At 47.9% G+C, this 11,771-nt stretch overlaps 3 protein-coding genes across 3 annotated transcripts; 1 reads left to right on the forward strand and 2 right to left on the reverse strand.

Moving 5' to 3' along the window:
* Positions 1 to 1,068: 1,068 nt before the first annotated feature.
* Positions 1,069 to 6,440, reverse strand: FOBCDRAFT_193801 (ABC-2 type transporter-domain-containing protein; the record flags this gene model as incomplete). Its single annotated transcript, XM_059608759.1, has 13 exons — positions 1,069 to 1,112; positions 1,230 to 1,360; positions 1,671 to 2,030; positions 2,161 to 2,543; positions 2,591 to 3,207; positions 3,257 to 3,569; positions 3,616 to 3,961; positions 4,005 to 4,600; positions 4,650 to 4,893; positions 4,944 to 5,287; positions 5,518 to 5,792; positions 5,839 to 5,921; positions 5,974 to 6,440. The coding sequence occupies 13 exons, from the start codon at positions 6,438 to 6,440 to the stop codon at positions 1,069 to 1,071; spliced, it is 4,203 nt and encodes a 1,400-aa protein (XP_059468231.1).
* A 458-nt stretch (positions 6,441 to 6,898) lies between these two features.
* FOBCDRAFT_287351 (uncharacterized protein) lies at positions 6,899 to 9,504 on the forward strand (the record flags this gene model as incomplete). Its single annotated transcript, XM_031194063.3, has 11 exons — positions 6,899 to 6,995; positions 7,044 to 7,072; positions 7,123 to 7,177; positions 7,228 to 7,313; positions 7,360 to 7,485; positions 7,533 to 7,548; positions 7,598 to 7,807; positions 7,861 to 8,327; positions 8,374 to 8,846; positions 8,896 to 9,217; positions 9,264 to 9,504. The coding sequence occupies 11 exons, from the start codon at positions 6,899 to 6,901 to the stop codon at positions 9,402 to 9,404; spliced, it is 2,022 nt and encodes a 673-aa protein (XP_031030684.2). The 3' UTR covers positions 9,405 to 9,504.
* On the reverse strand, positions 9,383 to 10,863 carry FOBCDRAFT_287357 (Chloroperoxidase; the record flags this gene model as incomplete). Its single annotated transcript, XM_031194065.3, has 3 exons — positions 9,383 to 9,791; positions 9,838 to 10,012; positions 10,062 to 10,863. The coding sequence occupies 3 exons, from the start codon at positions 10,861 to 10,863 to the stop codon at positions 9,461 to 9,463; spliced, it is 1,308 nt and encodes a 435-aa protein (XP_031030686.2). The 3' UTR covers positions 9,383 to 9,460.
* Between the last annotated feature and the right edge of the window lie 908 nt (positions 10,864 to 11,771).

The following is an 11,771-nucleotide window of genomic DNA, read 5'->3' on the forward strand; positions in this document are numbered from 1 at the left end:
TACATCGAGCAAATGCAGTAATTCAATCGTGTATGAACTTTTGACAGCGGCTTTATTAACCTAATTGGGCTGACACAGGTTAAGCTTACAATTATGCATCGATCCGAGACGAACGTCACTGCGGTCTCGTATAAACCTTAAATGTTAAATAGGGAACTCTGGTTTAGTCATAAGACCGCTATTCCTTCATAATTGCCAAGACTGGTTTCGGGGATCTTGGCAATCTACCCCATCAAGTTGGCGATGTGTCATGAGGACATCTCAAATGTTCATTTCGTCAACGGCGTTTTTCTATTGAGATCTTATTATACAACAGTAAAGATAATTATCAGCTTATGATGCTCAACCTGTTGTCTTCATGACGAAGCAAGGAATTGCCTTGATGTATGAGATGAACGATTGAGATCTAGGAGTCATCGGAAGAAAGCGACCGACAGAAGCATTGAACTTCTCGTAGAAATAAATATGCATTCAAATAGACCTGCATATGCTCATATCCCTCTACGTCTATTCAATTAAGAAGCCTTGGATGTATCGTCCTGGCTTCAACTCTAAGTTGGCCTGCCCTTGGCAGCAAATAGAGTTTCTTTTTTGAGGCAAACGTGACACCGTCTCGTCTTTTATGCCTTCCGAGCCTATAGCATAGTAGGAGTTTCAGAACAATTTAGCCTCATTATCGTCTCCGAATTGGATTCTTTTTTAGGAATTTGATAATATCACAAGCCATCTTCTGTGTGGAATCATGCGATGATAGTATTGAGATGGCTTGAATCAACCTCGCGACGACATGGAACGGTCGAGAAAATAAGCTTTGAATGACTCGCCTCGACTGGTTTCAGACACGCAAAGACTCCTTTGTTGAACCGAAACCCCATTTCTACTATGTCTGGACTACTAGGTAATACAGATGATTAACTAGATCATCGACTTATGCTGACTATAAGAAGGGCTTCATTCGGCGACTAGAACATCTAAATAGCAGCAACATCAATATTTCTTCATCTACTTCCTGATCAGATTAGCGTTTCCCCTCCCTAGGTTTCGATAATCGCAACTTAAGGTAAACACCTAATACACTAGACTCATCTGATAAAGTCTAACACAGAACCAGTCTATTTCACAAAAGTTAAGCAGGTCTTAGCAAAACTATCAAAATGAAGTTCTTCACTATCGCCCTTCTCTCTTCCGTTAGGTAAATCCCTCGTCTTCCCTCTCCATTCTCCACTGACATATGCCGAATACAGCACCGTCATGGCTATCGACTGCTTCTGCGTCACCACTGACGACGACGTTGCCGCTGGTCGGCTGCCCCAGCGCACCTTCAGGCTCAGTGGTCGTTGCGAGGAACTCGGAGGAAAACCTGATATCGAGTCACGTACTTGCGAATTACTCCTGGATGCTGCTGCTTTCACTGAGGCGGATTGCAACGCTGACTCTGGCGACAGAGTCCTTGTTCCCAACTGCTTTGCTTCTGTTCTCTAAATCTGAGGCGGACTTGGATACAAGAGATGTATTAGGAAGGTTCCAAGAACTAGGAAGCAACTATATGAATAGAAAGTCTCTTGATGTGGAGTACCGAAAGTACTAAGTGGCCTGCAAAAGTCTACTTCTTCCAAAACAATAATCGTGTTCCCTTCTTGGGGACCCTGATGAACCAATATGCTGCTAACGCTGCAATGACATCGAACACAATAAAGGCCCACAGCAGACCAAAGTTTCTCCATCTCTCACTGTAGCGAATACTCATAGTTGTAAGGTATGTATCAGTCGAAGCAATCGGACAGTAAAGGCACGTCTGGTTCGACCCTGGGTTGGACAGAGCGCCTCCGACCGCTTGCACAAATTGGCCAACATACTCGTCGCAAGTGAGATTTTCTGGCGTCTGGAATTGTAGAAACTCGATCTCTGAGCATGTCAACTCTTGCTTGCCAACGCCATTTGAGATCATGGCACCGATGAGGTATGTCAAGGGAGAGACGCGATACATGAAGGTCCAGAATCCAGGGAGGCTCGAGTATGGTACGAGGACACTGTGCAAATGTTAGAAGACCGAAAAGATCACGGAAACAAGTTATTTACCCGCAGAAGACAAGAGCCATCATGAATAGGAACAACCCAAGCGTCGCTCCAACCTCAGCAGTCGGCGCCCCAGCAACACACATATGCGCAAACGTCCCCTCATACACCATAAAAGCCCACGTTAAGAGAAACATGAATGCCCCTCGCTCATGCTGCGTATCCGTGATGCGACCATTATCATACATACCAACGAGGAAGTAGAACGGGAAGTAGATCGCCAAAGATGCCACAGAGTTCCAAGCCATTTCGATGACTGTGTTGGCGAGAATGAGATTGTACCAAGCATATGTCTTTGAAGATCTTTCGCGACCTTCGTAGAGTGTTCGTTGGGTAACGAAGCCTGGCATTGTTTGGTAGATTAGGAATGCAAAGATCACGAGGAGCATGAAGATCGAGAAGAGTTGGTTCTGGAGACCCTGGAGGGATAGTGGGGAGTTTTGGAAAGAGAGGCCGATGAAGAGACTCTGAGATATGTTAGTAAATGTTTGTGAAGGGTCAGTGGCTGCCTTACCGTGATGAAACAAAGGGAGAGCTTGGAGTAGATGTAGGTTGGTGTTCGCCAGTATTGCTGGGCAACGCGCTGAGTGCAAGCCAGGAACTGCTGTGAAACCGAAGCAGCGTAAGAGGTATCCTGTGTGTCTGCTTCGCTAGTGACGTGTCTCGACTGGGCCAGGCTGTCAAGCTCCTTCTGAACACCGTGGAACTCAGAACTCGCCTTCCAGGTCTCGATCCAGTCACGATCCGTATGAGCACCCGGTGCAGCACCGATAACGTGGAGCATCCACTCAGCAGGATTTTCTTCCGGCCGGCACTGAACAGCATCATGTCTCTCAAAGTATCCCGTCAAGGCAGTGGCATTCTCACCAATATCGCCAAAGTAAACAGTCCTGCCACCTTTCGCCAGAAGTAAAAGTCGGTCAAATTGCTGAAAGATGATGCCGGATGGCTGGTGAATGGTACACAGGATAGCCAGACCGTGGTTTGCGAGCTTCTTGAGGAGAGACACGATTGCCCATGCTGTTTGACTGTCGAGCCCAGAGGTTGGTTCGTCAAGAAAGATAAGAGCTTCGGGTTTGGCGACTAGTTCGACACCGATGGAAAGGCGCTTCCTTTGCTCTACGTTTAGACCTGATTTGTTAGTCGTCCGAAACAGCTATAGATTGGCAGAGTGACATACCTTTACCCGAAACTCCTATGACAGCATCTGCATATGGGCCCATCTCCAACAGGCTGATCACCTCTTCAACGTAGTCTATCTTGTCTTGCATGCAAACAGAAGACGGTTGCCGGAGAGCTGCGCTGAATCGAAGCGCCTCTCTCACAGTAGATGTCTCGAGGTGAATGTCCTGCTGCTGTACGTATCCGGTGGTTCTCTGGAATGACTTGCCACGCGGTAGTCCATTGACAAGTATGTCGCCCGTGATGACACCCATAGTAACGCGATCGGCTAAAACGTCGAGAAGCGTGGTCTTTCCGGCTCCGGTGGCACCCTGTCATTGTTAGAGCACGTAATTTAAAAAGGCAAAGGTGACTTACCATCAAAGCCGTCAACTTCCCGGGCTGAACCCAACCATTAACGTCTGAGAGAATGCGGCGTGTTTCGCCCTTCACTTTAACATCATAGCACACATTTCTCCAGCAGAATGTAGAGGAGCTCGGTGGCTTCTCAGTCGGAACGTGATTCGTGCCATCATTCACTACTTGCGCAGGCTGGAATTCGGACTTGACGGCTTCTTCGTCGGAGGTCTCTGGATGCCGAGATTTCTTGACTTTGCGAAATACGAGAACCTCACCCTTGGATGCTTCGGACGAGAAGTACTCCGCCGCAAAGAGATACGTAAAGGTAAAGAAGATGATGAAAGCGATGAGGATGCCATAGTTCCTAACAAGTTAGCTAAGTCTAGAAGATACATGTTATAACGTACCTCCATAGATGCGAGTAGTGGTACTTATAAACAGTCCCCATAAAGAAATCACCGTCTATGAAATCCCGGCCTGGCAGAGCACCAGCAACAGAACAGGTTCTCTGCATCGGCTCAATATCTTCGTACCCCGGACCAGACGGTATCATTGTCTGACATCCAAAAGACCTACCGGAGAACTCGTTGGCGACCAAAGATTCGTAAGCGTAAGCGATCGGGTTGACATAGTTGATCCACCTGAGCCAGCCCTTCATACTGCGAATAGGTAAGACGAATCCAGCATAGATGACCAAGCCTATTATGAAGATGGCAGCGGGGACGAGGGCTTGATGGACCGTCTTGGAGGACTGGGCGATGGTGCGAAGGATCATTGACATAGTCATCGTAGTGGTAAAACCGAAGAGGAGAAAAATAAAGAAAGCCGAGGCATCGCGACGGAGGTGCACCATAAAGTAGAGCGGAATGTTGAAAGCGAGAGTTGAGATTATCTTGGACGGTAAATCGCAGATGATGGAAGAGACAGACTCGGAAAGAGGTCGATATAGGGCATATCTTGCATGTTTTTCGACAATCGGTCGCTGGACATAGAGAGCCAGGATCTATCCAACAGTCAGTAAGAACAAGTCCATGGTGAAGTAGTTAACATACTTCCAGAGCACTGCTAAGGCCGTTGAACAGAATAGCGAAGAAAATCACCGAGGCTCGTCGGTTCATAGCGTCAGCAGTGCTGGGTAAGTCGAAATAAACACTACCAAGAACAAGTGACATGACAAAGTTGACTGCAATAGTAACAACGAAAAAGGTCTTGTCACCGAGAAGTCTCTTAACACCTCGACCAATACATAAATGGATCTGCATTGGGATCGAGATTGTAAAAGGGCTCTTGTCAGATCTACAAAATAGGTCAGTATTTCTACATCTCAGTGATAGAAGGTGACGGACGTGAACTTAGCCTTCTGAGCTCTTCTGATACCCTTCAGCGTCTCAACTTGTTTCCCGTCGAGAGGATACTGGATCTCAAACGCAGCGATATCACTGAGAAGTGATGACCTGTGTTGGCTCATTCTCCACTCATCGGCGAATTCATCGGGACTGCGGGGGACCTTATTCTCAAAACCAGGTCTCACGATGCGTTCGTCGGGGTTTGTGAGGGATGTCAGGAAGTCGGCAGTCGTTTGGCGGGGAGGACATTCGAAACCCATGGCGGTAAAGTATTGTGTCGCTTCGCTTGTTGGGCCGAAGAAGATCTGGCGGCCTTCGTAGAGGAGGAGGACCTTGTCAAACTCCTGTGGATGATAGTTAGACTTCTGTTAGGTGCTAGGGTTGAGGGGATACTTGCATCGTACGCTGCCTGGCTAGCCTGATACATCGCAACAACCGCACTAGCACCGCCAAGCTTCGTCCCAAGCCTCAACTTCCTCACAAACTCCAACGCCGTGGCACTATCCAACCCCCTCGTGCTATTATCCCAACATTGAATGGCGCTCTGATTCAGAATCGCTTCTGCAATACTAACCCGCTTTCTCTCACCGCCACTAACGCCTCTGACAAAGTCATCGCCAACCTTGGTGTTGAGCGTGTTGGAGATACCAAACATGGCCATTACGGCGTCTCTCATGTGTTCGGCGTAGACGTGACGGGATATGTTGGCGATGATGTGTTGGGGCGTGCGGGCGAGGGCGGCGAAGAGCAGGGTGTCACCGACGGTTAGTTGGGGGAAATGAATGTCTGTTTCGGCTTGATAGATTACTTCTCCACGGAAGTTGCGATGCATTAGATCCCAGGGGATGCCTAGAAGATTAGACGACGTGAGGCAGCATGATTGGGGGGAGGGTACCTTGGTAGTTGAACTCGGATGAGTCGTCGAGGTGTAAGCCGTGAGTATGCCCAGCGATCGTTTTGAGAAGTGTAGAAACACCACTGTAATTTTATGTTAGAATCACATGAGTGGTTACAATCGTTGATGACATACCTCCCCGGACGACCTAGCACAAGAAGCAACTCTCCGCTCTTGACCAAGCCATCAAAATCAGAGATAATCTTGACCTTCTGCTTCCTCTTCGCAAACCAATTCAACGCAGAAAGGGGACTTCTCCAGATAACATTAAACACATCTTTCTGGAACTCGGTTGGATCGCTGAACCCATGCACACTGAGATTTCGCCAGGATACACCAGCTGTATACCGCGGATGCTTGCTTGGGTCTTTGGAGAAAGTATGAAGCAAGGCCTTGACCCATGATTCAGGCTCGAAGTCTGGGGATTTCGGGTCAAGGTGGGAGTCTTGGGCGAGGAATGGGTTGATGTTGGTTGAGAGCGCAGAGAATGTACGAGTCAGAGAGAATGTTCGGGCGAGTTGCAGCACCGGTTCGGCGGTGTCTTCGACGGCTGTCTCAGCCTCTGTATCCTGGGGCGTAGAGGGGGGCGCAATTGCATACATCCTGAAGTAGTAACAAGCGAATATTAGATTAAACGAATGGATTGTGCTTTTCTTTGCACTCAACGAAAAACGAAGATGCAATCATGATTCATATATGGAAGTCTACAGAGTTAGCTGTAAGCAGCGTCATAGGAATCCACTTCTTTCTAATTTCCGAAACACGACTCCATTCATTCCAAGGCATATTTAATGCGTCATATGCGTAACGATATCTCAACGCCGTTCAAGATATCTCTATCCCGGTCTCCCATCAAGTCTTCACATGCAACTCCGTTTCAATCCCGGCACTAGCACAGACCAGACACCATCTACTCCACTTCTCCCTCAATCTAAACCCAACAAGGAATGTCGGCGCCGAAACTTGAACCTCATTCTGATCCCTTAAACCTCCTCAACGCCGTGTCTCTTCTCCGTCATTACCTCTTCTTTATCTCGACTCTGTAACGGACTCTCCCAAAATGCCGCCGACTCCGCCTCTTTCCGAACGTCGACTCCGGAGTACCCTTACCTCCAAAGCGTGCGATTCTTGCAAGGCTAGAAAGATCCGCTGTTCCGGTGAGTAATGACTTGGGCTTGGAGAAGAGTTTGAGGCTGATTGTGCAGGTTACCCTCCACCGTGCCAGAGTTGTACCGTGAGTGGATATCAGCCGCTGTAGGATGGTACTGATTATGACATGCATAGATCCGAGGCGCGACTTGTCGGTTCGGGACGCGCAAAATACCACTTAGGAAGAATGGTACGTGATCTCATCCATTCTGTCTTCTCATTATATCTGATACATGCTAGTGAACCGAGATATATTGATTACTACCGGCGATGCGTCTTCAAGCATCAAAGTCAAAGACGTCAGCCCTTCCGGGCCGAATCTCGCGGTATGTCTCGCTGGATTCTCTTCCAACTGGGCGCTTATCCAACTAGACTTATGCAAATCCGAAACAGGATATCGCCTTTCCACCTATTCAGAATGACCTCTTTATAGATCGGATCTTGTTCGGATCATCATCAACGGACGTTCCAAATGCTGATGAACGATTCTCCCTAAAAGTGCGCAACATTCCTGAAGGCGAGGTCCAAGACTAACTTTTCGACAGGGGATTGGCCTTCTGAGTACGTCTTTCAGCCCTCCCAACACGCGGCTTTCGCTCACCATCTACAGGTGGTACTCATAGCGTCACATTCTTCTCCGACAGTAGACTCGAGACGCTTTCTGCCAAGCTTCAAAATAACAAAGTCAATGACCTTATTCGGCGAATGTCCTCGGTCATCAACAGCAGGGCTAAGATAACCACCAGTACCTCGCCTGAGCATCTACCTGAGCTAGGCCTTTCATCGTTGGATTATTCATCTGCTGCAAAATACATAGCTAGTAGGTCATCTACACTGATATCAGGTGAATCAAGTTGACCTAATTTACTGCAGTATACTATGAACAAGTCCATCCTCTCTTTCCTCACCTAGACCGGGAGACTTTTGACTCCACTATTGCAAGCCCTAACTTCAGCACAATCCTCGTCAACGACACAGCTTTCTCTGCTCTATATCACTCCGTGCTCGCTCTCGGTAGTCTGCATGATGGCGGTGGAAGTTTTGAGCCTGGGAAAGGAAAAGCATGGGAATTACTCTCCGTCGCATTAGCCAAGGTGCCCGATCTCCCCAAGGCCAAGAACTCACTGGTCGCTCTTCAGGCAATAACAACAGTTGCTGTCTATTGTTTAGGAGTAACGTGTATATCCATCGAGCATAAGATCATGACGGAGATGGCTCGTATGGCTCAAGATCTAGCACCTTCCCTTTGTAAAAGCCCCTACTCAAAGGCGTTCTACAGGGTATTCTGGGTCGTTTACGTGATAGAGAAGATAATGAGCTTCCACTTTGGCCGCCCTTCGGTAGGTTATCTCATGATGCTCCTGGTCCTCCAACTCACTTTCACAGGCTATCATCGACGCCAATATCATTGTGCATATGCCTTACATACCCGAGTCTCATCTCGGAGCCCTAAATTGGGCGCACATACTCGCCCAGCAGAGCCGTCTTTTGTCACGAGCGATGAATACCCTGTTCTGTCCCGGGCTCTGTCATAGAGGATCGCAGTACTTTCTGGTAACGATTGACCAACTTCTTGAAGATCTTGAACAGTGGAGAGCATCTATCGCAGAAGAATTTCGCCCGGGATATCCGTCGCAGTTCAATTTGCTCCGCAGGCCTTTGCATGGTACAGTTGGGATATGGATCAACTATCTCTACTACAGCCTTAAACTGATCTTGCTCCGGAGCAGGCTACAGATTGACAGCTACCAAGGCAACGGATTAGGCAAGATAAGTCATAGTGATCAGCTCATCGAAGTTTCTCGATCTGTACTTGAGATTGTTACATATGTTGACGTCGAGCCCTCAACACCACTATGGTCAGTCCACTGACATGCATAACCACCCTAGATACTAACCAATTTTCAGGATCATTGCAGCTATCCCATTGTGCGCCCTCTTTGTTCTTTTTGACCACGTCATCAGCAACCCCAAGTCCCCAGACACAAGAAGCAACCTCGCCCTACTCAATATCGCCGGGGGACATTTCAGTCGCATTGAGTTTGCGAGTGGAGGAACGTTGCCTGGCTCGCTTATCAGCGAGTTTACATATATCGCGCGCGAATACATCAATCAGTGCGACAACCAGGACTCACTAAAGGAGGCCCAAAACATGATTCCCTCTGTAAACCATAATACCTCAGTGGGTGAATCTTATACTTCTGGAGCGAGCCACAGTCTCGAGCAAGAGGTAAGTCAATATCTCAACACCCTCCTTCTGGATCTAACAATTGCAGTTTGAGATGGCCCAGGCTACAGTACTAAACTCTACGTCGCTGATGGATCCTATATATGCACCGATAGAAAGCCTATGGGACAGTGGAAATGATCCATTGTATGGTATAGATGTGATGAACCTTTTTAATAGTATTATGTAAGAGGTATCTGCGAAAGTATATAGTGCTTAATGGGCGAGGTGTCGGATGATTAGAGATTAGATAACAGAGGAACCCAGGCTGGCACCAGGGAACTTATCCTTGATTCCATCCTCAAAGTTTTGTCCACCTACAGTCAAGTCCTTGAAGGCCGGGCAAGCGAGGTTCAAGAGTGTAGATCCAAGAGCATCGGTGATGAGTTCTAGAGGAGTTGCGATGATAGAAAAGATGGTCGAAAGAGAATTTGGCGCAACCGTCTTGACAACCTCAAAGACGAAGCAAAGCAGATTGTTGCCCTCGAGAAGCTTGGTGAGATTGAGAACTCCGCCGGTGACGTTGCTTACGTCGACGCCAGCGTAGCTGTTGACTTTTCCCATGTTGCCTCCGATGCTGTACTGGTTAGCAAATGGTTCCAGCTTCGGTATTGAAGACTAACCTTCCGAGCTCAGGGTACTTGGCAATCAGGTTGAGAAGATCCAGGTTAAGACTGATGAGACCATAGTCGATTGACCTGCGGTACCAGTTCTCGGGAATTCTTTCCCAGCCTCGCTTATACACAAGCTTTCCGTCCTTTTCGTGAACAGCGAAGAAACTCTTTAGAGTCTCACGGTCTATCTGTCATCAGCAAATTGATTGTAAGTTCCGAGGCACCTTACTTACCCATGATATCCTCAGTGCTTCCAACAGTATGGTTCGACAGCAACCGGCAAGCAAAGAAATATCCCGCATTTCGCGCAATCATACCCGTAAAAGGTCCATAGTAAAAGTTCGGATTGGTAGCAACAGTCTCATGGAATCGGATCTTGGCTCGTTTCGCAAAAGCGTCAAAGTCATAAGTACCCTCCTCAGAAGCCATGTCGTAGAGCGACTGAAACAGGTTCATGTCCATGGTAGACGCATCTCCAGTGACGTACAAGTCATCTCGCGTGTTGGATGAATCACCTTCGATAATATTATGCGATCCATTGAGACCTCGTGGTGTTCCCAAGAGTCCGATGAGGTTACCCAGAATATTCTGTGCGCCACTGGCTGTGCTACCGATGGAGAAGCCTGGGTTAAGCGATAGAGGGTTTCCAACGAAGACTGTACCCATTGTCGCCAAGATGGTAGCCAAGTCTACTCCCATTCCATAGACTTGATTGATAGCACCCGCTACCTCAACGAGGCTTGTAACTCCCTTGCGGCTGATATATCCATGGTTCGCCAGCGCATTGAGACCAGGACAAGGACCTCGTTGATCACCCTTCTCAAAATTCGGTGGGATGAATTCGTGCTCGCCAGTTACCTTGATAGGCTTGCTCGCGAGACCAAGCGAAAGTCTCTTATCGTGACTTCGAACTGCATCGTTCACCTTCCCCGAGAGTCTTGCAGAAACGGCCTTTCCGACAGGACCTTCGAGGTATGATGGAAAGCCATACACACCAAGGCAGAGAAAAAAGGAAAGAAAGTAATGCCACTGCATGATGAGTAGCTAGCTTGTAAATGAGCGTAACAAAAAGAGTGTGAAGAAGGTTAAAAATGCCGAGAGGATTGGAAAAACATACGATATGTTTGGCTAGTTAGCTTCTTCCCTATCTACCCTTATTGCGCAATCATATTCCGGCCCGTCAAGATTAAGATCTACTTCCCCTCTCCTGACAGGCTGCATACCGCCTTAGCCGCAAACCACGGAACCGGGACAAGCATGCCGGTAGGTGGAAAAGTCAGCCACTTTCGGTAATTGTTTTGAAACACCACTTGGGTCGAATTGGGGAAGCAGTCCCCGCTGAGTAAAGACTTTTGCCTAAAGGGCGTTGGCTGTTTCACGTTTTCTCGTTTGAGTTCCCCGATGTGACGCTGGTTTATGAATGGGGATAAGTTTTTGTGAAGTGCCGATTTGTGGTTGAAAGCTAAAATAACGCATGACATTTGTGGCTGAGATGGTCTATGCAAAGTGGTCAAGCAATTCAGTCTGTGCCATGCAAGTCGGTGCGAAGTACGAGTCAGCGCAAATTGCCTGGGAGCTGTCGTGACATGCACAGTATGCAGGTCAATTTTGACAGAATGACCCAAATCGCTGGGAATCACGCAAGCGAACTGGGCATTTTCCCGGCGGAAAGGAACCAGTGGAACTTGCTCAATCAGTCACTCCCACCTCACCAGGGTCAACCTTCTAGACAACGCAAGGATACCTTACCCCGACTAAATTATCGCTCTGTTGATCACCAAGCATCCCCTGCTCAGAAAAAGCAAAACTCGGGCAAGTTTTCTCTCGCTAGCAAATTGTTCCAGCGAACTTGAGCTATTCGCTGGGTCGTATGTTGAGATTGCCGACTAGCTTGCGAGCTGCTCATGGAGTAGAGTATCATCGGTTGAGGCAACATAATCCAG

Source organism: Fusarium oxysporum, chromosome XII (assembly GCF_013085055.1).
Source record: "Fusarium oxysporum Fo47 chromosome XII, complete sequence".
In the NCBI taxonomy this organism is placed as follows: Eukaryota; Fungi; Ascomycota; class Sordariomycetes; order Hypocreales; family Nectriaceae; genus Fusarium; species Fusarium oxysporum.